The sequence below is a fragment of the Aplidium turbinatum genome, chromosome 7 (assembly GCF_918807975.1).
Source record: "Aplidium turbinatum chromosome 7, kaAplTurb1.1, whole genome shotgun sequence".
Lineage (NCBI taxonomy): Eukaryota > Metazoa > Chordata > Ascidiacea > Aplousobranchia > Polyclinidae > Aplidium > Aplidium turbinatum.
The window spans coordinates 28,712,864-28,740,647 of record NC_137478.1 but is presented as its reverse complement, the minus strand read 5'-3'; the positions used below and the strand labels follow the sequence as shown (position 1 = coordinate 28,740,647).

The window sequence follows — 27,784 nt, the reverse complement described above, 5'->3', positions numbered from 1 at the left end:
GGAGACCCTGGAAACTACTCAACGGTTAATGATCGTTTCGTTTGAACGAATTCTGTTTTTTAAGCACCTATATAAACAAGTCGTACAGACTAAGGGTTGTACAATGTACAAGAACTCTTGGTGTTGGGTATGGTTGGTTTTGAATCTTTATCGTCGGACTGACAAAGCCTTGATAGGTTATTCCTGTAGTTTCGCACACTTGTAAAGACTCTTGATGCAGAGCCGGTTACCGAGATTGGCAGTGAAATTTTCCTTTTGTTTAAGTGTTGTTGCCGGGGAATTATTCCATCCATTGGATGTCGCTGAATGGAGAGCAGTCCTGAAACGCTTTGCTCAAGCGCACACACCGAGTCGAACTTGCGCCGCTTAACGTTGAGCCGGGCGCGTAACCACGGGGCGGACATTTGTTCGTTTGATGCTGGAATCTTCTTCCAAGGACTAAAAGCTTTATCCTGGCAGTTCCGCGTGCATACAGACGCTTTGAACCACTGACGCTGGCCTGGTCACCGAGATTGACAGAGTGAAGTTTCCGCTTGAAATGTCTATCCCTACCACAGGGTGAAACTGTTGTTGAAACGTATTGCTTAAGCGCACACCATAAGTCTAACCACGGTCGCTTGATCTTGTTTTTTTGTCCATAAAATCAGACGCTCAACCAACTCAGCTGATCGAAAGGCAGAGAAATGAGTTTACACAGACAGATTAGCAAGGTTGGTTTACCCATTTTCGTTTGAGAACAAAACTAAACGTCTACGCAGCGACACAAAAGCATACAAATTGAAGATTTTCTAATGAATCTCAACACTGGCCGGGACGTACCGAATACAGTACTGATTAAATACACATCGAAATGAACATACAAAACATTGGTATACTGACATTATTACCGGTACGTTTATCACATGTACGAAAGGGAACAATTATGGTGAGCCCAAGACTTCAGTGTAAAATATAAAGGACGTAATTTGGAATACATTTCACTCTTCTTCAGTTACATCCTTGATTCTGTGTCTTATTCCCTCCCCGGAAGAGTCATCCGGACCTCTGGAGCCGTGAAAACCTTCTTCGTCAAACCTCTCCTGATTCGATTCACTCTCAAGCTCGCTATCCTCATCATCGGAGCCAGGAACATCCTCATCATCACCGATAGTGCACAGACAGATGCAGAAGAGGGCAATTAAGACTGTTGGGATCAGGATCACCAGTGAGGTGACGACAGGATTCTTGACAAACAGATCCTGTGGAGAATTGATTCAGTAAATAATTCCACAGCGGAAGTATCAAGTGTTTAGTCCTAACGACCTACTTGCACTGAAGCAGAATTCTTTACAAAATGAAATCTTAAAAATATGATTTACACGTATTTTTTAGTTAATACAGTAGAATTCGCCTATAACGGCTTCGTTTATAACGTCAATTCGCCTATTACGTCACATTTTGCTCGGTCCCGGCAGAATTCCTATCTTTTACGTACATTGTAGTTCGGCTACAACAGCATCGCCTATAACGTCAATTCGCATGTAACAGCACCCTTAATTGGTCCCCCGACGTCTTTTGTTCGTTTATAACGTCACTTTAAGCCATCACCTTCACCAGGAACGGTCAGTCTTTTAATCCAGTTAGCGTCGCTGCTTGCAAAATGTCTTCCCTTTATTTTGCTATGTCGTTCGCAGCAGGGACTTTAATTAAATGAATTAACTTTTTTCCCGCGTGAAAAACTATCACTTGTAAAAAGCAGCTCTACAGCTGACCTTTAAACAACTCAAAGCAACAGTTGTACGTACAGTACTGTATAAACTAATTAACTGAATTAACTTTTTTTTCCCGCGTGAAAAAATCCGAAGTTACGACGATAGCGAGCAAATCCTACATTATTTAGCAAAAGCTGAACGCTATGTGGTAGAGAAATCCGTGTCAAAACCGAAATAGCTGAAGATCAATGCCTTTTTGGCTAATAAACAATGAACTTCTCTACTACTGTATGTAACGAGCTGTATTGCGCAAATTTCCTGTACCTTTCGCTGTAGGTTATTTTTTTTAAAACAATTTTTTTGTTTATTGTATGTTTTGCGTGACCTTTGTCAGTTTGGTGGTACACAGTAAACCTGACTGGATTATACACCTCTTTCTTTAATCGAAAGACAGTTTTGGAATAGTTTGCGGTAGTTCGTCTATAACGTCAATTCGGTTATAACGTCAGTTTTTGCAAATCCCCTAGGGGTGCCGTTATAGGCGAATTCTACTGTATACAAATCTTATTGTTACCCTAAAAACAGTAGCCTATACGAAAATGGCATAAATACTAAGTTTTTCTGAGTTGCAAGGAAAAAATACAAATCAAGTCTATTACATTTTACATAATTATCATTTTGATATCAGTTATATTTAAAAACATACCCGTTATTAATTCTTTAAATTTGAATTTCCAAACAGGAAAGGTTTTAAAAATATTATTTCAAGTATTTTCTAGCCAATACACAAATTATATTTACGTGTCCCTACAAGAATATATACAAAAAGGCCCGAAATTTTAGTGTTTCCGAGTTACAAGGAATTCTTCAAATTTAAATTACCACAAAAAATCCAAAAAAGTTTCCCAAAGAACGTTTCATTTTCTCAAACATGCCACTTCCTCCTTTGAAAGCAATATTGCCCGCTTTGATGTCCTCAAAGAACTTCTCCACTCTCGCTTTTGTGATAGAGGAAGAGGAGTTTTCTTCCTCATTCAAGGCATAATATTCATGCGAGTCCGTATCATACACAATGACGTTTGGTACGGAGACGGTGCTGGAAAATGAAACGTTTAGAGTACGGGGAAAAATGTGCAGTCACCGTTTTTTTTGTGGTGTTCACATTCTGTTGACACTGTGTGGTCATCGTTCACATTGGGCGTACATTTTTTAAAAAGTTTCGAACACATGCTTGGTATGCTCAGTGACTCTTTATATCATATCAATTTCAGTTTATTATGATATGATTTAAGCAAACTGCAAACCTAATGTGTGTTTAAACCTGCTGAAAAAAGAAACCACCAAAAAAACGGTCACGGATGTCATTGAAAGGAAGCCCTGCCATGAACAGAGCGCATTGGTGGACGTAGATTCGACATCCTGTCAGATCACACCAAAGATCTTTCGAACACGGTTCTAGAAAGCGTTCACAACTGACGTACGCACTAACTGCTGGTACGGGTATGGTAAAGGAAGTAGGAAATTTAAGCAAATGAACTAGCTATCTAAAACCATCAAAAGTCCTCTGATCGTATGGAATGGACGGTCTGGAACAATTCGGAGACGGTGATTTCTTGAAAGTCCAACGACGGCTGCTGTTCATTTAGAGAATTTGTGGGGATCATTTAGGTAGGCGGTTTTAGAATATTCCCATATCCATGCAAAGGTCGTAATAAGCGGAACGGAAGGGGAAATCACAATGAGCAAAATTGACCCATGTGGCGTCTGCGGAAGAAGAGTGATGACAAACTCTGTTACATGTACGAAATGCAAGAAATGGGTGCATGGAAGATGTGCAAAGATGAAGAGAGTGACATGCAGATCAGGAGATGGTTTTGAATGTGAAAGATGCAAGAAGATTGAGGAAGGAATGATTGGTCCTGTAGAAAAGCTGAATGACGAAGTTGAATCAGTAAATGCCTTTTGCTATCTAGGAGATAGATTGAATGCCAGTGGTGGTTGTGAAGCGGCAGTGACTGACTGCAAGAGGAAGGTTTGGTTGGGTGAAGTTCAGAGAGTGTCGAGAGTTGTTATGTGGTAGAAGATTTCCGTTGAAAATGAGAGGAAGAATTTATACTAGTTGTGTGAGATCTGCAATGCTGTACGGAAGTGAGACATGGTGCTTACGGGAAAACGAATTGGCGATTTTAAGAAGAACTGAGAGAGCGATGGTGAGAGCAATGTGTGGTGTAAAGCTGTTGGACAAAAGGAATACCGAAGAACTTATGAGCTTGCTTGGGTTGAATGAGAGTGTTGATAAGTTGGCAAAAGCGAATGGAGTGAGGTGGTATGGGCATGTTTTGAGAAGGGATGAAGATGATGTTTTGAGAAGAGCGCTGGAGTTGCGAGTGGAGGGTCGTAGAAAACAAGGAAGACCAAAGAAAACATAAAAAAAGCAAGTTGAGGAAGAAAGCTGCAAGGTGGGCTTGACAAGAGAGGACGCGCTAGACAGATCGATATGGAGGCAGGGTGTGAAGACGATTGCGGCACTTGGAGGTGAATCCGGCCACCCTCGGTAACGGGGACATCACCGGATTAAAACTGGACTACTACTACATGCAAACAAAACCGTTATGTTGTAATTGTTACGCAGTGAGGTAAATTAGCTGATACCTTGCAGGTATATCTAGCAACCGTTATTTTTTAGGAAGGCAATTAACCTAAATTATAGTATAATCGTTAATGTCACAGATGCTGTTTAACAGCTGTTTTCTCTTCGCTGAGACTATTTGTTCATTTGATCGAAATCTTGGAACTGGGACATCTCCAAAACGGGCCATTCCGTGAAATGATTTATGGATGCGTTATTATTGCTTCAAAGACATGTTGTACAGTATTAGGTTATCATACAAGATACAATGTTACGTTTCGCGTACCGTACCATTTTAGTAATATCTTACCCAGAGGTCATTCTATTGACAATGCTATTCCCTTCTACCCAGCAAAACGTGTACATATGCTTCTTCTTTGACGCTATCTCTTCCATCGTTTTATTCAAAGGGTCATCTTTTTCAGTGACTGTAATCGCAAACCTTCTCCCGGTCTCCCTCAAAGAATGGTAACTTCCTCCTGAGAGGAGACAACGTTATCTTGGTTTTAAGTACAATCTGCAATCAGTTGTGCCAAACAAGCAAGAAAAATCCGTCGTTTTACGTTGACTCAACGATTGCAGATGTTGAATTAATCTAGACAGGACAGATTTTAGCGGGCTAATGCGTGGGGTGGGAGGCACCCACAGTCCCTATAAATATTTGATATAATAAAAGTGAAGCTTTATTACAATTTACAAACGAAAAAAGTGATAAGTGGAGCAGAATGGACAGTTACTCAGAGCAATGTAAATCTGCTTAAATGCAATATAAGGGAAAAACGATAAAGAATTCAACACAGCGCAAGGGATGAAGAAAGTGGGTACATGTAAGATGTGTCGATGCCAAGAAGGCAACAACAAGATTGGTGAAGCATTTTGTTAGTTGGAAATGTAGAAAAGGGTTGTACGAGGGCCAAGATGAAGAGTTCTACCACGACATGCAGACAGTCACAGATCTGTGTGATCGAATGAATAAAAGTGGTGGATGTCAAGCGTTGCGACAACAAAGGCAAGATTTAGCTGAATGAAGTTTAGAGATTTAGAGAACGTGTGAAAATATTTTTTACTGATAAAATTCAGAACACCACCCACCAAACATAACAATTCTTCATCATAGAATTTTCGCGGAGCAAGTTGCTTTAAAACTTAGGGCGCTTTCTAGGTTCTGTGATTCTTGTGCGTTTTCGGCGCATGAACGAAAGCAAGTATTTTAATATCCAACAGCTCTTTCATGAATGTTTAATCTGAGCGTGAATTTCGCAGAAGCCACCGTTTGCGTAGCAAAGTTTTAATAACTGGCAATTTTCAACAAAATTTTTGCAGTTCTCTAATTTGCAAACATGCACTTTGCAATGTAACTTGCCTTATTTAGAAAAAGGACATAAATAATGTAGACAAGCTGAAACACAGTGCAGTGAAACACAGTGCTGAAACAAAGTCTAGTGCATAACTACTAGTTTACATTACTATATATTATTTCAACATCAGAGTTACCAGTCAAATGATTGTAGCTAGGAAATTGTTCGGCTTGAAGCCACATTCTCAAGAATTCGTCATCGGGTGGAGCACTTGGCATCTCATAGTACATGTCATCTTTGAACACCACTATGGTGGGGTCGCCTTTGATGGCAATATCCTGAGAACAACAATTTGAATTATCATAACTTAATGCGATGGTCACATCTTAGAGACTTATAAGATTAATGAAAAACTATTTGAACATAACATCATTTCGCAATCGGTTGGGATTGCCTCATCCCCCACAGGGCCCACAGTGATATGTAAACAGTATTGCAATGAGCAGGTTTTTCTCAAATGTACTTCTCACTCAACCACAGATTAAGAGGTTTCAAGGTTATTTTTCACGTGACTTGCACATATTTAAAGAACCCAAATTGCCCGATTTTTTCATCCCACATGCTCAAAATATCTGGACAAATACAAAGATGTTGCAAACCCTGTTCTAGACTAAGATGATGCAGATGGATCAGAAAAAAATCTTACATACAGAAACCTACCTTGGGCAAAATATCTTTGGAGGCTGAAAACAAACTGATGGTAGTAAACAGGGACTTGGCAGCTTTGAAATACATATCCTTCAATGAGCCCTCGTTACCAACATAGATAAAAAATACATCATAGGTTTGTTTAGCACGGAGGAAGGATTCTTGATCTGTCAGTATGGCTACTTCAGGACTAAAAAGGAGAAAAACGATGCTCATAGATAAGGCAAGCAAGCATAATAAAATTTTACCACATTTTTATTCTCCGTAGCTCGTACAAGGTAATTACAAGGTTGGCTCGTACAATTGCAAACGTTCTTCCTCAGGTGTATAGAATTTCCGTATGTATAACAGATCGAATAGCCTATATATAATTATATAGTAGATACAACAGTTGAATTTTTATATATGGCGGGTTTGACACCACTGATGTTTCAGTACTAGGCAGCTTGATAGCAGTGGAGAGTAATTTCCATGAAGAAATTTAACCTGTCCCCCAATCAAAATAATGAATAAAAATTAAGATGCGTAATCAGACTAATCATGCAACTAATACTAAAGATAATTATTCAACTATTGGAAACTTAAAACAATGTCACAAACAAAGCAGTAATTTTAATAACATAATACTGTAGTAACAGAAATCTTCAATACAAAAAAACAGTGCAGCAAGTCCATACCCTTTTGCTCGATTCACAAATGAAATAATGCTTTGCTTTGAGCGGACCCCATTGAAATCAATACGCTGTCCTTGTTTGAAAAAAAGAATTGTTGGAAAACCACGTACTTGAAATTGATTGGCCACATTTGAATATCTGTAAAACAGAATTAGATGAAAATTAATCTCTTTCTCTTTATTAACAATGTTAGAATTATTCCTTATTGTCTAGCCAGATTATCAATATTATATGATAAATATTCAATGATGAATTAACCAAAATGTTACTCTAAAACAGGAGTTTTTAACTATTTTTGCAGAGCGACCCCATCGGAGCAAGCAACATAGCCACATAGCATAACCCCTTTATAAAAATATTCAACAAAAGCATATTTAAATTAATGCAAAATTTAACCAAACTTAATTCATGCCGACAAGCCCGACATCAAATTATATCTCGTTTTGCTGTTCTTATGCAAACTTCTGAAACCAAAAGCGTCTTTTCACGATGTTACTGCTGCTTTTATTACATTTTCTACGATTATTATTTCTATTTCCCATTAAGTTTGGCTAGACAATAGAAGAAAAAATAATTATAAAAACTACATTTTCCCATTTTTAGAGATCGAATTTATTGCTACATTTTATCAGAGGTAGTACGTTACTTTTTTGGTAAAAGTAGCGGCCGCTACATTTTTGGTAAAAATAGCGGCCGCTACATTTTTGTTGGAGTAGCGGCGCTACTATTTTTCAATGTAGTGGTATCGGAAAGGCGCTAGAATTGTTGCTGAAAGAAGTTTCAAATAAAATAGCCTACATTTTGAAATTTTTCACTTGGAAACCATACTGACAGAAATATACTTGAAAACCAAACTGACAGATCCTATATATAGTCAAAGCGGCAAATGCGCCCGCCGGTCTACTGAGTGGTTAATGCGCACTTGCCCTTACAAAAATAGTTTTCACTCTTTTCTCAGCAAATAAAAACCACAACTATTTAATATATACTTCCTTGAATTCCCAAACGGAATTTCAATACAAATGAACTTACGCTTTCGTCACAATCTGCTTTTTATTTTACGCTACTCAAAACCGCAACGCTAACGCGCGCCACAAACTTTCTAACTGACTTCAGCAATTTCGCTCGAATTTGTTTTAGGAAGACCGCACGAGACTAAATCTTTTTTTTATTTTAAGGGGAGTTCTTCAGCTACGATTTGAGAAAAAGAGAGCAAAAAAAATCCATTCCAGCAAAGAGCAAGCTGAGAGTGTGCGCATTGAAGGTGTGATTAGAGGAGAAAGTTCAATTGGAGCAAAATTATAAAGAATGTGATGTCAATTATTTATACAATAAATCATTATACATGCGACTAATACAGAAAGGAGTGGTAAATCTAGGTTGCTAAAAATCACAGGAGATAGCTGGGTCGTATAAGACCGTGAAGTCACGTGATCAGCCACGAGGAAGATGATCAATCAATCAAATGATTAGTTATCTCAGGCAAGTAAAAGTAAAACGCAGTTCCATTCAGAATGATAGCAGGATAAGTCTTTGTCAACTTGACCAAGCTATGTAACCCATGGTCTCAGATTTTGATGAAATTTAGACACTTTGTAGAGCAAGTCATTCTAAGAAAAATTACACCAATCTCAGCAAAATCGGTTCAGCGGTTTTCGAGATATGGTCATTTGAAAATGAGGTGTTTTTGCGTTCGCTCAAGCATGAAGTTTGTGAAAGGTTGGTAAGACAAATTTTAAATGTAAATAAAACATATATATAATCCATATTTGACAAAGGATTCCAAATAGGCTAACCTTTCTTTTTCTGGCATAGCATGGTTACTCTACTTCACTATAGTTTGCACAAATCAATGTACGTGAACTGGGTGAAATATATCAAAAGCTTTCCTATTTTTAAAGCCTTTAATACATCTGAAAGCTTACACAATAGAGAAACTCTGGTCGAGGAATGGTCGATTGAGAAAGAACACAGTTTTTAATCTTTTCTGGTAAAAAAAATTAAAAAAGATACACTAGATTTTCAGGAGTCTGGCGACCCCCAGGTTGAAAACTACTGCTCTAAAAACTGCATTATGCATAATATGCAATCAGCAATTGCAAATCATTCTTCACAACTCACTTGGTTGCATCAAGTTTGGCAACATGCACACCAGATTTTTGCTCATGTAGCGTTGCTCCCACATCAACCCACGTTGGTTCCAGACGTTGGCAATGGCCACACCATGGGGCATAAAACATGACCAGCCATAAGCCATCTTTTTGCACAGTTAAAAATCTACAAACAAATATAGACTAGGTATGTAAGAACATGGCATACTTTTTGACTGCCAAACTCAGTAAAACACAAGATGGAGACATGACTGCTGCAGTGTTGCGCTTTATAATTAATAGAATCTAGATAAATGGAAAGTTGACCTACAAAATCGAATTTCGACTTATTTTGTCCCCAGAAAAGATTGAGAGAAATTTCAAAATGTTTGCGGCAACTCCGATCAACGACTCCGGCTCTGTTGTATTTTTTCTCTCTTTTCAAGAGACGAAAGCGGGGGACGAAGTGTTCAGGGGACAAAATAGGTTGCACCCAGCCTAGCCCAGATTTACAGGAATAAATAAGATTTTATTGAATTAAAGATCACAAAGATTTAGAGCCCAATGTACAAGCTTGACACCTTAATGGTGAGAGTTAGACAGACATTGGTTTTATGCCCAAGGAGCTATCAAACAAACTTTGCAATAATGGCGCTTCTATGTTTTGAACGATGAGTGAATGGGTTTAATTGAACATTATACGACTACGACTAGGCTGGAACTGTTTGCATTGGCTATTATACCAAGTTTGATACTGATATTTCAAAATATATGTTATTCTTGGTATTCTCATTATTATATATGCTGTGTTGCAGAAACAAGTGACTTTCTGGCCATTGGCATAAACTCACCTTTCATCTAATTCCAAAATTTTTCCAGTTGTACTGGTAAACAGTGGGAAAGAGTAGAAACAACATAACAACAAAGACAATATTTTAATCATGATCCTCTAATTTTGTGTAAATGATTGTTACCAATAAAATAAATAAAAGTTTAAAAATCTACATTATAGTCAACCCCGCTTAATCGGACCACATCGGGACCAGCCAAACTGGTCTGATTAAACAGGTGGCTCAATTATGAGAGAACGAATTTCATTATTTTCGGTTTTTTCCTTTTTGATGTCTCTATTTTGCTATCATTCCTCTGTTTGGTGCGGCTTAAACTCCTGTTCCGTGTTTCACTGAGTCGTTTAATTCGCACAAGGTAAAGTGAAATAAACTCAAAAGTAAATTTTAAAATTTTTACACTTTAGGAAAATGTTAGCAGTCACGGTTTGTATGGTTGTTGGTTTTGTTTGGTTTCACTCTATTTTAAACTAAATTTTACAAAATAAATATATATCATTTCTAGCTACAAATTTCTTTTTTGCTTTAAACTTTCATATTTTTGGCTACTTTTGGGCTCGTTTTAACCTGTAAATGGGTTAGGCTTATAGCCTATTTAGTTGTAATTGGACTAGAAATAAAAAAATTATCTGGTAACATTGCCACTAACGCTTTGCGAGAACACAGCACAATACCCAACATCAACTCCAGACTTGAATTCTCGCTAAACACATATATATAGAAAAAGCGATAACGATGAAATCTTTTGTCTTAACTTAAACCGGCTTTTGCTTGGTGGAGTACCGTAGTCCGTAGTGATGATACATTTAAACGGGGAAAATTGTGCAGAAATACCTATTTAGATTCGGAACCAGCAAAACTTTGACTGATTATTGTGATTAAGCATAGTTGATTGTACACCAGTCTGAAGCTATGGTAGTAGCCTACAGTCTCAACTTTTGAGAACAAAATTGTTAAATAAAAGACTTAAATACAAGTGCAAACCAACATATGGTTTCAATACACCAAATGCATAGGCCTACCATGATTGTTAGACTACTATCTCTTGTCTATGAACAAACAAGTCAACTGTTGGTACTGTTGAAAAGGAAGGCTACAGTGTGCATATTCGCCAACAGAACAAAATAAATTCAACTGAAATACAGCTAGGAAGGAAACACCAGGACCAGCAGGTGCCTCTAAAATTACCCATTGAATGGATATTTTCTGGATTCCATTCATAGTCTGTTGGAAACAAAAGAAAACCCAAGGAATCAACGAAATCAAACCTTTTATTTCGTCTGTTGCCAAAATAGTATAGGTAGCCTACGGTAAATTAATTATAAACACTACAAATAAAACAATTTTTGTAGAGAGGTGATTTTTGGTTGGTGTTGAATGTTTATCCTCAGACTGACAAAGTCTTCATTGGTTATTCCCACTTTTGCCACTCTCTTGTCATGGAAAAGTACGTACTAGATTTGACTAAAAAAAACATTACAGTAGATTCACAAAAAAAACACTAGCATCATAAATACACAATCATTTACACGCATAATGTACAAAAATGACAGCCAATGGCGTTAGTGAGTGTTAAAAGTCCTTAAAATTTCAAAGTAGAACTGAATTTCCTTGAAAGTGAGAGCCCTGAAGTCATAGCCGTAGGAGAGTAAAACATTTTGGGGGGCGAACAAATTTTCCCCAAATTTTGCTTTTGCAAATATATTGTCAAAAACGCAATATTATCATACTCACAATCATCTCTGAGGTAATGTAGTCTAAGAACTCCACACTCATCAAATGTAGGCGACGAAATGTAAGCCTCCGGTACCATATGGTAGGCTAGGGTTACGCTACCGGTACCGTACCTACTTTAGTCTACTTTGAACACTTTTACAGTCGTTTGTGTGTATTTTTTAAAGTATTTATGCTAAATATCTCAAATTTGGTCATCATTGGGTGTAACTAGACAAAAAAACTCGAGTCCACTTTGAAAAGCACTACAAACACATTGATGCCGCCAAACAAAAGTAGGTGGGGCTACTTTGAACACTGTCCAAACTTATGCACACCAACACAGCGGTAAATCGCTAAAAAAACACTAGAACACTAGATGCAACCCAAAAACACTAGATCTAGTGGAAAAACACTGGGAGTGGCACCACTGGTTATTCCTGAATCCTGGTAGTTTCGCATACTTGTAGAAACTCTTGGCGCAGAGCCAGGGTTGCCAGACCAAAATTGCAAAAAAAAAGCTAAACTTGACTAAAACTCCAGCCAAAACGAAAATAAAAAAACCAAATAACTTTTGAGAAAAGCCAAAAAAAGCCAAACAAAGCATAAGCACGAAACGACTATCAAGTACTAAAAACAAGTTATCATCACATACTTGGTGTTATTAAATGGACGAATTAACAGCACAAAGTAACACTTTTTACCTCGCAAGATGAGGAGAGCATAGCTAGAGCAAAAATATTTTTGGCTAAGAAAAGGCTTTTGTTTGTTTGTTTGTTTGTTTGTTTATCTTTTTCCTGCATTGCGGGAAAGCGGACTTGAGCGCTATGCATCGGTGTACGCCTTCCGACGTACACCTGACCCACGCTGCAGCCGACGGCAATGTCTGTTTCCGGTTGTCTACTTTACTTATGACTTAAATTTGGCACTACCCATTACTCGAAATCGATCACTGGGTAGAGGCAATTATCGTAAAGTTTCTTGCCTAGAGAAACAACAGCAAGTGCAGGTGACTGGAGTCGAACATGCAGGCTTTCGACTGTGAGCCCAACGTGCTAACCACTCACCATTGCTGCCGACTCTTGAACTAAACAGTAAGAAGTCTTGCACTCTCAATAAGAGTGTGAAGTATTGATTGAAGACCTAGAAAGCCTGTTTTAAACAACTGTTGCACATTCAAAATAAACTTACAATTTAGGACGGAGGGGCAATTATACTCTTCATCTTGCAAGGTGCACCCAACATATAAGCGGAAACATTTGGTGCTGGCATGAAATCATGTTTGAAAAAAATTACAGAAACGATTCAAATTCATCAGTAGAGTCTTGCATGATTTCACTTTGCGTGTACATGTCCGCATTGAACAACTCAAGCATTTTATCAGTTGCCTTAAAATCTTTGCAGCATTTTGAAGAAAAAATTAAATCAGTCCTGATTCTGACAATCGAATCCAATGTGTTGATTTGCAGTCTGTTCCTTGGCTTAGTTTTACAACAGGTAGCCTAACGAGTGAGAAAATTCTCTCAACAACAGCATTGCTGACTGGAGTTGCCAAGCATGTTAGCGCATAGCAAGCCAACTCTTTAAATTGAAAGTTTTTCACGATTCCTAACCAAAATTGTTCTGTGTTGCATACATAGGGCAGGTCGATTTTAAAATTTGATATGGAATAAAGTACCGGTAGTTGCCAATAAGTGAAAAACATCTTTCGCAAGTAAAAAAAATAAGTAAAGTGCAACGATCGCTTGCGGAAATACGATTAAATTCTTAAAAGTTGCTCCCCGCGTTTTTTTTGAAAAGCGCGAATATGTAGCGCCGTTAGCGGAAGTCGTCATAACAGCCGCAAACGCGCGATGACTTTCTCCATACTTTATAGATGATGTAGGCTTGCCTAATCACAGTAAGTTAGCGGAATTTTATAAGAATAGGAGACCTGAACAGTGAAAAAGTTGTTGTTTAGCTCGAATTGAAATTAAGCACTTAATTCAGTGATAGACTGTAGGTCTAGTGCTTGTTATAAGCCTGACGCGTCTCTATATATTTAGGCTATTCATTAGCTTGAGTACCGTAACCTAATCAGCTTATCATTACAGGATTGGAGATGTGCTTCTTACATGAATATAATAGATCGTTTTTGAGCAATGATTTGACAAGCCAGTGAATCAGTTGATCTAAATAAATTTTTTTTTAAATCTTATTTAATTTCAGCTAGTAGGCCATGTGATAAACTTTCTTGTTTACAAACTCTTATTGAAATATGCCAAAAGAAAATCCGCGTCCAACACGACAAAGTGAACAGCATCATGGAAGAGGCCCTTGCGAGCTTGCTAAAACGGAACCTAGCACTTATAAACAACTAATTCAATATTATTACCACCTTAACAATGCTAAAATTAAAAGAAATATTTGGGGTATTGTTTTGCGCATCAGCGAGGATTTAATTAGTAGCCTATCTGGCAGGCAGTAAGCTAAATCCTCGCCTACGTTTGATGTCTGACAAAGCCATCAACAGAAAAATTAAAGATTTAGTGAAATTGGTTAAGAATATAAACTGCATACACGCAAAAGGCTCAGCAAAAGCTAATCTGGACATGTATTTGTTCGCTGGAAGTTGTGGCATGCAGGGATACTCGAGTCAACTGCAAGCTATTGGATTGCAAGAAAGAGCACATTCTCTGTGGATTCTCTGCAAATGCCAAAATTCCATTGGAAGAAAGAGTTAATCTGATAGATTAAACGCTAAAAATTGGTCCTAAAGGTATCTTTCAAATGTTATTGATTGATCGATAAGCAGTTTCTAAAGCACAAAATAATGAAGAATGGCTACAAAAACTTCCCCATGACTTCCACGAGGAGGAAGGCGACATACCTGGACCATCAGAATTACCCGAATGGATAAGTAGCTCAAGCACGTCAGGTTCGGCGTCAGACAAGGTAAGCACGATTTATTTAGTGGATTGAAAGTGATAGGTTACATAATATGAATTGGTACCACAATGAAAAAATCAACACGTGCATCATATTGATGTTTTTTAATAAGCTCAGTCTCAGTGCACAAAGAGTATAAGTAACCTAAAAATTTACATACCGAAACTACGGTATTTTACCTTTGTTTGCCATAAATCCCTGATGTTTGAATGTTTATAATTTAGGCCGGTAACATTTGAGTTGTATCACAGATTTATTATTACCGTAAGTTACTTTTTTTTTAATGTCATCATGTTTTATTTTAGGACAAGCAAGAGTGCCGGCCTGCAAATACAGCACCGTAAAATTTCCTTTTTTCCGTTTAGAGCTTGTGAGGAGTGACTGTATCATTGCTTGGCAATGCATTATTACATGACATAAAACATCTTTTGAGACCGGAAATTGATCTCCGTCACATTTTAATGAATAAGTCCAAACTGGATCGAGCCAAAGCAAAAACCAAAGTTATCGGCGAAAAATTACAGACAGCAGCAAAATCTGAACTGATTTTTTCTTGGCGTGGATAGTAAAAATTTTAGCAGTCGCTAACTTATTTTTGTATTTTTCTAGCGAGCACAGGGCAGCAAAAAAGATTCCATTAGTCAACTGGAATGCAAACGAGTGGCAAGAGTTAATTGATATCAGCGATCTTGAAAGCCCAAACCCACCACTGACACAGGAAGTTTCAAATTAGGACCTTCAATCATTCGTTGACAACGATTGAAAACTGAACATTTCTGATGGACCTTCACATTCGCAAAGTGTGGAGAGATGCGTAAAACTGGTTTCGGAAGCTTCGCAAGTTTCCTACGGTTTCGAAAATCGTCACAAAACAATTGTTGCCAAAGCTCTCAGTAGAAATACGCGCCGGCCGTTTCCGTCTTAAGGTCATTATCGTCACTCTTACGACGACTTGCAGTCCGAGCTGTAGTAGCTCAGTAGCCTAACCAACTTTCACTCACTGTAGTTCGCGTATTGTTACGGCCAATCTCTGTACAAATCAAACGTCATATAAAACCGTTCAAGTCTACTGAATATTACGTCATGGAAATTCCTAAAGAATGTGCCAAAATTGCACCATCGTTCATAGACTTGTGTCAAACTTGTTTGGGCCTGTTTAAACAGGAAATATTACATCAGCTTTAAACACCTGTTGGAATGACTTCATAATTGTCTTTCATTTATTGCGTCACAGTTACTTTCTACGTGAATTTGAGATATTGATATCTATTCTGGTCATTCGTAAAATGATTGTTTGAAAGTTGGCCGCACATTTAACTGTTGGCTTAGTGCTTGCTAGCTGGACAAAGGTTCCGTCTTTTATCCAAGTAATCTGTTCTGTAGTGACAGTTTTCAGTGGTGTACGCGTTGCACCCCCTCGTTTTTGGTAGCCGTGGGCTAATTTTTACAGAAATACACTGTTTGAAAAGAAGTTCAAGTGTGTGTTTCTTCGGTCATTATATGCAGACGAAAGGATCCGGGAACTTTAAGTTACAATTTTCCCACGAAGAAATTATGGTTTACCGCTGTGACCATAAAAAATAAAAGACGAAGTTAGTTAGTTGGTAGGCCAAGAAGCACTTAGAAGCAAAGAAATAATAAAAGAAGATCTTGTTGGTTGGTAGTCTAAAGAAGCAAAGAAAATTAAAGACATTTCTTCTCAGTTTGGTACAGAAAAAAAAATAACTTTGACATTCATTGGCAAGAAAGAAGATTAAAGGCAATCCATCTGTGCTTGAAGATTCAAGTGGAAGAATCCAAGCAAGTTTTGTGGACGTTTGGACTTCACATACTCGTACAGCTACGGTATCGTGCATTTAAATTCTTTTTTGTATTTTTACGGTCTTTGCAGTTAAGTTTTTTATAACTACTGTAATTTTGTGTGTTTGTGTAACTTAATTTTTTAATTGTTAAATTTAGCCCTAACATTTAATATGTCTACACTCGGTGGTGACAGGGACTCGACCGCCGTCGACTCGACTGAGTTTAAGCCTGATGATGTTCTTTGCGGTCGGGCAGGCCATTCTGGGGAGGGACCCATTAACGATGAGGCTAAGTCAGTTCGAGAGGCCCGGCATCTTAGACGGGATATTTTGACTCAAATTGGGAAACTTTCTGTAGCCCTAGGTTCTTTGAGTGATAAGCAGGAACTGTTAATTTTTAGATCTAAGTTATCTACTTTAGAAGAGGAATTACGGCATTTCCATGCTCTTTTGAGTAAAATTGTTAACTCTGCAATCTTGGCAGAACTTCGTGATAGGGTAGATCCCGAATTTAACTCGTTAAAAAATAACTTCGAACAAAAAGAAAGTGAGTTCTCAGATAGGTTGGATGCTGACATACATCCTGAGGATAGCGCCTCAAATGTAACACTAGGATGTCTGAGAGCTCGTCACGGATAGTTGCACAAATTAACCTACAGTTAAGACGAGAGGAGCTCCAGATCCAAGCTGAGGCCGAAGCAAGAGCTGCTGAGGCCATCGCAAGAGCTGAAGCCATACGAGCTGAGGCTGCCGCGAGAGCTGAGGCCGACGCGAGAGCTGCTGAAGCCATACGAGCTGAGGCTGCCGCGAGAGCTGAGGCCGACGCGAGAGCTGCTGAGGCCGCACGAGCAGAGGCTGCCGCGAGAGCTGAGGCCGAAGCGAGAGCTGCTGAGGCCGCCGCGAGAGCCGAAGCTAGAGCTGCTGAGTTCGCACTCAAAGACGCTCAGTTGAGGGCCGAACAACGTAAAGAGGTAGTTTTAGCTGAATATCGTTCTGAGTTGGGCTCCCGGCGTAGTTCTAGGAAGGGCTCTTCTAGGCATTCCAGAAGTGAACATCAATCACAGTTTAATTTACCTAACCTTTTCCAGACGCCTGTTCAATCCGTAAGTGGACCTGTACAATCCACATGTTTTCCAGCTGTTTCAGGAGGTCTCGGGGCCGCGGCTAAGGGTCTTCCGAAGGCTGTAGAGCCAAGGTCTGCAAATTACAACCGAACTCCTCCCCCAGAGCGTACAGGTCACGGGGCCGCCATTAGCAGTAATGCTTTGCCCCCTTCACAGTTTTCAGCGCCGCTAGTTTTTGATCGCCCAGCTACACGTAATTTGGGTGGTTGTGAGAGGCGTATCGCGTCTCCTGATTTTAACGTGTGTGAGGATCGTGATCGGGCTGTGCATGTGACTGAGCCCACTCAGCCCCTTAAGGGATATAGCTTGTCTTCTCCCGCTAAATCGAGTTCTCAACAGCAGGATTGCTTTTTTGAATACCAAAATAGTAGGACGTTCTTCGATAAGGCGGCCTTGATTGGTTACGATGGTAATAATATGCCATTTGTCTTCTTTAAAAATCGTGTTATGGCCTTGATGGCAGCTTCGCCCTTTAAGGGAACTCGTTTGACTTTGTTGCAAGCAGCTTGTGTTAGAACAGCTGCACAAACGATTGCTAATTTGGTTTCTGACACTCCTGGCTTGTCAGAGGAAGACAGGATAGAAATGTCGTTAGCTCGCTTGTCCCAACGTTTTGGAGTTCGTGGAGGTCTTTTCGCAGAACCAGAAATTAGAAAGTATCGCTATGGTAGCAAATTGACTTCTATCTCTTCCAGTGATTTGAAAGAGTTTAAAGATGAATTGTCGCAGTGTTTGCTTTACGCGAAAGCTTATGGTCAGCGTGATAAATTAGAAGGACGTTTTGTTTTGGATTTGGCTAAACGACTCCCGTTTGACGCTAAGCAGCGTTATCTTGACTTTTTAGGTGATCAGTATGGTAGCACTGAGGAACCTACTTTTCAGAGTTTGTTTGATTTTGTAGTACGGGAGGAAACGCGCAAGTCGACTGATTTTAGCATTATGCTAATGGGCGATTCTGGTGAGTCGCAGCATTTTAAAAAGTTTGGCAAAGGAAAATTGCCTTCATGTCCGGTTAGGCAGACGTCGGTAAAACCCCATGATAATGTGATTTCAGGGAGTTCGCAGTACTCGACTGCTGTTGGCGCACCGCGCGGTGGTGTGGCCAGACATAGTGACATACCGGCGTGTTTTTGTTGTTCGTCACGTGGTCAAGTTGAATATCATTTTTTGTCTAATTGTAAAGAATTTTTGCGCTTGACACCTAAACGTCGGAGAGATGTCATTGTGAAAGCTGGAAAATGCTTGAACTGTTTGCGCCAGCATATGGTTAGAGACTGTAATCATGCAAACAACTGTCGTAAGTGTGGACCTACCAACGATAGGAAACACTATTTTCTTCTGCATGATTTTTATGTGACGTCACGTGATTCTCTGGATTTGGTCGGTAAAGATGATGCTGGTGCCAGAGTTCCTGTGCGTAATGTTAAGATTGGAAATGTTAAAGCAGCCTTTAACCGCGTTACTGCTGCTCGTGTTTTGAATCCAATGACTGGCAAATCGAAGTTGATGTATTGTCAGCATGATCCTGGTTCGCAGTTGACCTTTGTTTCGAGTGACTTGGTGTGCGAACTTGGTCTTAAACCGTATGATAAAGCGTCGTTTAAAATGGATACTCTGGCTGGTCAGAAACCTACTTGTGCTGACCTTGTTAAACTCAACATCCAGTCGTTAGAGACTGATGAACTGTTTTGTGATATAACCTCGGTGGTTAACCCAGCTTGGGCTGACGATGTTAAAACTTTACCCCATAAACAAGATTTAAGTAGTTTCCGTCATTTTCATGACGTGAATATGTTTCATTTGAATGATTGTAGTACTGTAGATGTACTGATTGGCAATGACAACGCTTATTTGATGTGGGCAAAAGAAGAACGTGTTGGTGAAAATCGCAGTGAACCGCATGCTTTACTCACTCCTCTCGGTTGGTTGGCATGTGGTGGTAAGTCACCCTTAGTTGAAAGCGTTGCTAAAGTGTGCAGAGTGCAGACGTCTTCAGAGTCGGATGTCATCTCTGGCTTTCAGCGTAAAATTGAGTCTCGTGATATGGAAATAGCAGACCTGAATAAAGTCATTCAGGATTTGACTTTGCAAAATGAAACCTGTGAATTGTCTCGCAATGATATTTTGGCTAGAGAACTTGTCGAACCGAATATTGAGTTGAAAGATGGTCGATTTGAGATACCTGTTCCGTTGAAGGAAGTTATTGATTTACCTAACAATTTTGTGTTGGCGTCAGATAGAGCTGCTGATTTAAAGAAGAAGGCTTTAAAACAATCTGAATTCCGAGGAACTTGTGTAAATGATGTAATGTCTTCTTGTCCTGAATTGTCTGACTTGTTAAACCCTCTGGCAGATGTCTTGGCTAGATTTCGGCTTGAAAGATTTGGTTTCATGGCTGATGTGACCAAATACTTTTTTCACATTTTAGACTCTTCAATACGTAAGCCCAATTTTATTGAACTGCTTACGTACACAGGTAGTGCCGTTCGGATCGTGAACGAACGCCCTTTGGTACCTTTGAGTGACGACCCTAGGGATTTTACTGTCATCACCCCTGCCTCACTTTTGACCCCATACTTAGACCCATACTGTGCTGTTGGGCAACCACATGATCGTGACCAATTAAGAAGGGATTATCGGTTCAATTTGTCACTTTCTCAGCAGTTTTGGAGTAAATGGATCGATTTTTACTTGCCAGGTCTTCAGGGCCGGAAAAAATGGCTAAAAATGGCCGAGAATTTGGAGCCTGGTCAACTTGTAGTGGTAGGTTCTCTCCAAGACATTGGTAAACGTGGGAAGTATCAACTTGGGAGGGTGCATGAGGTAGTTCCACAAACTAGGAAAGGGAAGCCTGTGGTTCGTAGAGCCAAAGTTGCCGTCTGCAACTATGATGAGAGTACGGGGAAAGTAAAAGTAGACTACGTGTTGAGGGATATTTCGTGCCTCGCTCCCGTAAAGAACACCTAAGTGTTAGGGTATGAGCTTGGTTTTGTCTGCGGTGGCCGACCCTTGTCTGAGCCCAGAACAGTCGGTTATTATCGCAACTATTGTATATAGCGTCATTTTAGCGTGTACCTATGGTACCAATTTCATGTATCGTCGTGTATTATTTCGTATTGTTGTTCATTCTTTGCATGCCCTTTGTATTTGCGTATTAACTTAAACGTGAGTGATTCAAAGAATTTGTGTATCATGTGTTTTTATTCATTGGCTCACGATTGTCCTTCAATTCTTTTTTAGTTATGCCATGTTAGACTGTCATAACTAGGGGCCGCTATGTTACGGCCAATCTCTGTACAAATCAAACGTCATATAAAACCGTTCAAGTCTACTGAATATTACGTCATGGAAATTCCTAAAGAATGTGCCAAAATTGCACCATCGTTCATGGACTTGTGTCAAACTTGTTTGGACTTGTTTGGGCCTGTTTAAACAGGAAATATTACATCAGCTTTAAACACCTGTTGGAATGACTTCATAATTGTCTTTCATTTATTGCGTCACAGTTACTTTCTACGTGAATTTGAGATATTGATATCTATTCTGGTCATTCGTAAAATGATTGTTTGAAAGTTGGCCGCACATTTAACTGTTGGCTTAGTGCTTGCTAGCTGGACAAAGGTTCCGTCTTTTATCCAAGTAATCTGTTCTGTAGTGACAGTTTTCAGTGGTGTACGCGTTGCACCCCCTCGTTTTTGGTAGCCGTGGGCTAATTTTTACAGAAATACACTGTTTGAAAAGAAGTTCAAGTGTGTGTTTCTTCGGTCATTATATGCAGACGAAAGGATCCGGGAACTTTAAGTTACAATTTTCCCACGAAGAAATTATGGTTTACCGCTGTGACCACGTATATACTGAATATTTGTTTCATTTTTATTAATTTTTTACTTCGAAGAGTACGCCTGAACATAAAAGTTTTCATTTTGAGTTCCCGAAGGATTGAGTCAAAGCAGTTTAAACGAAAAATAAGCAGCCATTTTTGAAGTTGGTTTTGCGCCATCTAGCGGTAATGCAATTTTCTTTCAAACATTGAAAAAAATTCAAATCAATTTCCGCAACCCGTTTCTCATCCGATATGGCTGATATTTCACAGAAGTGAGTTTTTTAACTAAATCTAACTACCGGTACATTATTCACTTTAATATTCCAAAAAAAGTATAAAATCGACCTGCCCTATATAGCAGCTCATTGTTTGATTTAAATGGCTCTTCTTCTTTCCAATCTACAAAAATTATCTTTCTGTATTGGTCTTCCAAAACAGTAAGATTAGGCTACTTTCAGCGAGATGAAGAAAAGGCAAGCTAAGAAAAGAAGCTCGTGATGTTTGACTTAAAACATAATTAGGACTTAGAGTGGGCCAAATTTTGAAATATTTCCTGAGATGATGGCAATCTTTTGGTGACTTGTTGAAGAGCTTCTTTAAGCATTGCTTTGCATCTAACTTTTACACCTTCAATTTCAGAAATTACAAAGTTAGAATTGTCTGGCCTAGCACCATCTTCGTATTTGGCACATTCCATCAAAAAATGAGCACCAAAATCAATTTTCTCCATAGATTTTGGGTTGTCATTTACATCATGCAGTCGTCTATAGGCTACAAAGCTTGAGAGTGCAAGTGTAGAGTTTTGGAAAGACCTTGTGGATCAGCATTCGTCTGCTGAAATAAGCTATTTACCTTTTCAAACTCTTGGACCAAGGGTGTAGCAAAAACAAAATAAAGATAATTGTTGTGATCCAGCAGCACTTCTTTAATTAAACGTGCTTTATAACGAGTACCGGTATCCAATCTTTGCACACCTTGCTCAGCTGCAGTAAAGTAGGCTCTCAATTCATGCCAGTTCATTAAGATGTTATACATGACTTTTCCTCTTACCAACCACCGTGTTGCAGATGGCTTCTCAAAGGGCAATGGTGCTGTTTTTGTCATATCCACATCATCAGTGGTATTCATGACTTTGTATAGGTCTTTATAGCTCTCTCGTCTTAAGTCGCTGTTAGAAAACCATTGTGTAACTTCTGATATTAAATAACCAATATTTGAAGGTAACTTTGAAGCTGCATGCTGCACACATAAGGCCAATGAGTGGCATATGCACTTTACTTGAATGCAATTTGGAGAACGCTCTTTTATTCGTGTCCAGACAGAGTTGTTGCTGCCCACCATTGCTGAAGCACCATCTGATGCAAAGCCAATACAATTTTCCAAGCACTGGCCACAACTCGACAGTTCCTGGTCAATAACATCAAACAGATTGGCTGCTGTTGCCTCAGTTACTTGTACTAAACAAAGAAACTCTGTTACAACTTTTCCTTTACGTTCACTGTAAAACCGCACCAAAATGCATAAATGTTTTTTAACAGAAATGTCAGTTGACTCGTCTATGATCATGGAAAACTTTTTGCCCTTCAAGTCCAATATCAACTCTTCTTTTAGAGATGGGGCAATAACATTTTTGATAAGGCATGAACATTTTGTTCTGTGCAGTTTCAGTTTTGATAAACAACTGCCTTTGCCAGCAAGCCCTGAAATTATCTCCCCTAAGTGGTCGATACTGCGAACAGCACAATGGCAAGCGACAGCAACAGCAAGTTGTAACTCTGCCTTTTTAACTGCAGTAGAGTCAAGATCCATTGAAGTGCCCATATTCAGCGTACTTTGTCCTGCTAGAGGAACAAATCGTTTATGCTTAGCAGTTTGTTCATGAGCGGCCAAGTTGCTTAATCGTGGGGTGATAGTGCAGTGGCAAATTTTGCAGTACCCATTCGATGAAGCAACGCTGCTCTTTTTCAGCCACACAAACTTTTTTTTCCCATTCAGGATTGTATTTTCTACCAGAATCGTAAGTATTCTTCCAAGTCTTAGGCATGACAAAGCAAATAGATCAAAAACTTAACAAAACAATTATGGATTAAACAGCAATTTCTTAAGTTAATAGACCTGCAGCGATAAAAACAATAGCGTACTGTATATACCAACTTGCAAATACTGTATGCTGATAGTATTCAACAAGCAAGAATGCTAAAAAACAAAAACATTTTAAAATTAATTTTCATACATAGGCCTATATAACCTTCTGTTTTCTTGTATCCCATACTTTTATAACTGCAAAAATAGCATTGAATAAAGCTTGCATTTCGAAACTTTTCCTCTGACAACTCTTTAGGAGACAATGTCACAATAGAATGAACAGTACAATGAAACAGTATAGGCCAGGGGCGTATCCTCAATGGAAGCATTGCTTCCCCTGTCAAAATTGAAAAAAGAGAAGCTGATATTTTTCAGTAAAACGATTTCGTAATTTCTTTACCTAAATGCGATTTAGAACGGTTTTTCACTCATGCCCCCCGTATGATTTTAACTCGGTTTTAATTTAAAAAAAGTTGGAAGCCAACGGAAGCGAAGATTCGTATTGCATCCGTTGCTCTCGTTTTTGCAATAAGAAGAAACAAGTTTGAAAGAAAGGAAAAAAGCAGCGCAAAGTTTTCGCAATTTACGTTTCTTTTAACTAATCGCTGGAAGCGATTTAAAAATTGCTTCCAGTCGCGAGGTTGCCAGATTAGCCAAATTCCGCGAATTAGTTTTTGTGTGACTCTTCAAAATGCATAATCATCAATATTTCTCAAATAGTGTAACCTTACCAGATGAAACCATATTCAACATTGTTTAATACATGTTCTGTACTTGTTTAATACTCGTGATCAAAACTCATCCGCTACTTTTATAGGCTAACTTGCTATTTTTTGGGCTACTTTCAGAAATATTTTTGCTACAATTCATTAAAATCTACTACAAGTAATAAAATATATATGTAAATTTTATTATTTTTGATAGAAACAGGTAAATATATCCATTTGGCCTTTTTTGTCTAATATTTTTCTTGTTTTGGCTTTTTCTTTGTATTATTTTGGCTTTAAGACTTTTTCATAGTCTGGCAACTCTGCTCTGTTGGATGTTGTGCCAGTGAGCTATGTAATGAGAAAATCTAGGGCACTGTTATGGTTATAATATCGGCCTTGTAAGCAAAAGTTTGAGCCAAATGTTGGCTTTACACTGTTATCCTGGCTGGATAGACTTTGGAATAAGACAGGATATGTGAGGTCTAAGCTAGACTTGACTTTGTAGCTGAGTTTTTGGTGTTCTCTAATTATTGTCGCATTTTTTGACTATTGCCCGTTCGTGTGTAAGAGCTACCTTTAATAAGTTAATAGCTGTTTATCTGCTAATAAATTTCATACAAAAATTACCTTAAAAGTGTTTCCAGAAAGCAGTATAATTCATTATTTGAGTGTAATTTTGCAAAAATTTTCCGGGGGAGCATGCCCCCGGACCCCCCTAGAAAACACGTGCTTTCGGCACGCTCTATTCCCCCACGAGTTTTATTGCTTCCCTTGCTCAACCAACCAGGATACGCCACTGGTATAGGCCTATGTTGTGTTGAAGATGAACTCCTAGTTCCGCCGGTGAACTCACACTCATAGATGAGAAGTATAAAACAAATGAAAACTTTAATGTACAAACGATACCACCCAGTAGACCTATATCGTAGACGCGCGAAAATAGCAAGACAGTCCGACCCTCGTGTCGTTATCTTCTATCGTTGATCACGGTCTTTCTGTAAACGAAAAGACGTTGGCTACTAATAATTATTGCGCTTAGAATTACGTTATAAACACGTTCAAATCAAAGGCATCTATGATCAATAAAAATCAAAGAAATCTACAAAACGACAAACAAATCTACAAATCAATGTTACGTCGGAAGAACCGAATTATTAAACATTTTATCGAAAATGTGTTCTGTTGATCAATAATTAAAAAACAATAATGAAATAGCAACATACGATCACTGAAATTTTGTCGGGCGATCTTTATAACTAGGACAACCAAAAGTCAATAAAGTCAAAATTTTTCTGCCTTGTTCAAAGCTTATAAAACGTCCATAAACTAAATTTCAGGCTGACACGAAGAGAGGTTTCAAAGTTATTAAGTAAAAAAAAGTCAAGTTTCATGGTTAGGTCAAAAGTTTCTTTTTATGTAGTTTTTCTTCTCTCTATTGATATTTTGTTAAAGCTACACAGATACTGATTTTTTGTTGCAATTTCTGTTGCTATTCTGATGTAATAATCTTGTTTCGCCCACTACTGACGATTGAATACTAAGTAGGCTAATGCTCAAACCATTATACATATACAGTACTAGTATTGAGTTTTAGCTTCCTGATGTTCTGAAATTTGTCTTTAGCTAGAAGTATAGTACTGTAATACACTAATACTGCAGAACCCTCTCAGTAATTTCAGTATTTAAAGACACTCCATATTTATCTTTTTCAGTTTTTCGAGTGACTTTCACTACCTGTTCGTTAGCTGTGGTGTCGTTGAGTCTTCCACATTTTTATTTTATTTTATTAAAAAAAGAAGATATCCTTACCTAGCGGTTTGATTTCTAAAATATGCTTTGTATTTCGCATTTGGGTTGCAAACGCAGAAAGTTATTTATTAAAATTAGGTCAAAATTGAAAATAATAAAGTCAAAATTTCAAGTTTTTAGGTCAAAAAATTGGTTGCCATCAGGGCCGTAGCCAGACCGCTGAGCTAGGGGTGGCCAACTTTTTGTTAGGGGGGGCCAAAAAAATTTAAATGATTTTGGCATTTTAACCTCTTAAATACCGGTATCCACAAAAATTGCAATATATCAGATTAGTGTTAAGCCCAACACTGGTCTCTTATTTTATCCGCTAGTTAAATCACGGCAACCATATTACAATGACCAACATAACACAGCAATTGTTGACTTGTTGTATAAATAGCGTTAGGCTACTTGTTATGAGCAGTAGCGTAGCCAGGAATTTTGAAAGGGGGTGGGGTTGACGGCGAGTTTCGCTTATCGCGACACCCAGCGGCGGAGGGTCTGGGGGGCCTCCCCCAGAAAATTTTGAAAAATTACTTTGAATTTGGTGCATTCTGAGAGTATTTTCAACAAAAATGTGGGTATGAATATTCCTGTAAAATGGTGCTGTCCGGTGGCATAGCAAAAGGATAAGATCAAGTTTTCTTCGGCATTTTTCGGAAATAAAGCTACAAGTCTCTATGTTTTCTTGTTGCTAATTCCAGGCTAAGATATTTGAATGTTTGGTAATGGCAAAACTCGCTCTTTGCAGTTTCGTTTAAAGTTAGGCAAACTTTGTTTTAGAGACATAAAGAGACCCCCCCCCCCTTTGGCTACGCCACTGGTTATGAGCAAAAACTTTAACTGGCTCGAAGGAGCTAGTGCCGAGGATTTTGATAGATATGATTACATTCCGCCTAATACACCCGTGAGCTAGTCTATTGCAGTCGCGGATGTTTGGATGCAAACCGTCTCATAAACAAGTCTAAATCGATAGATTTCGATACAGAATGTTCAAAGGCCATAGGCCTAAGCACCAAGTTTGCCTGTTTTGGTTGTAACATGCTTCGTCTAGTGGGAGCGTCAACCCTTGTTAACACTGAGAATCCACACTCACAAACGGCAGTGCTAGATCCAAATGTAGCAATATTTGCTGCAAGGTTGAACACTTTACAGATTAGAAAACTAGAAACAAAATTTATTTACACTGATTGAAAGGAAAAAATAAACACTGCTTAAAAGATTACGGTTTATATTTTGTATGCGTTGTCTTCAAAAACCACTTGCTTTACCACTGCACATTTTGCGATTTATCTCTGCACAAATTTGGTTTATCAGTGCACAAATTGGTTATCACTGACCCTTAGAATATGGTACCGAGAATAGCGACAGCTGATATCAAATAGCCTAATTTGTACCGGTTTGTAGGCCTGCTGGAAAACCATTCCCTCTTTGTTAGGTTATCATTCTTTCTCAAAACATTTTTATTTTGCACAGTTCTGACAATTTTTCTATCAACCTAACACGTGTTGGCCTTGGTTAAATTGAACATGTTGAGGTTGCCAAAGGAGGGGGGGAGAAATTGTTTAATCATCTTAGCTGTTAACTAAACAAAACAATTGTAGTTAATTGGGCCTAGGTTGGAGCTCTGCAACGGGAAAGATGGGCAAAATCATTACAATTGTAGCTGTTGCTCGAGAATGTTGGAATTTTGCCAGGGGGGGCGAATTTTTTTTCAGGGTGGGGGGGGGGGCGAGGCCCCCCCTGGCCCCCGGCTGGCTACGGGTCTGGTTGCCATACTTATAACTCCTCAATCGATTCTCGACAGAACTGGTAGGCTACGTTCATGTACTGTAGTTAACAATGTTACATTAAAATTATGAATTTCGCTAAG

General features: G+C 38.7%; 1 protein-coding gene across 1 annotated transcript; it reads right to left on the bottom strand.

The window, feature by feature from the left end:
• Positions 1-700: 700 nt before the first annotated feature.
• On the bottom strand, positions 701-10,179 carry LOC145774358 (protein disulfide-isomerase TMX3-like). Its single transcript, XM_082585586.1, has 8 exons — positions 9,942-10,179; positions 9,122-9,277; positions 7,004-7,138; positions 6,339-6,516; positions 5,815-5,956; positions 4,631-4,799; positions 2,574-2,787; positions 701-1,238 (listed from the first exon to the last, which is right to left on the bottom strand). Exons 1-8 carry the CDS (start codon positions 10,031-10,033, stop codon positions 978-980), a joined length of 1,347 nt encoding a protein of 448 aa, XP_082441712.1. The 5' UTR covers positions 10,034-10,179; the 3' UTR covers positions 701-977.
• Positions 10,180-27,784: the final 17,605 nt, after the last annotated feature.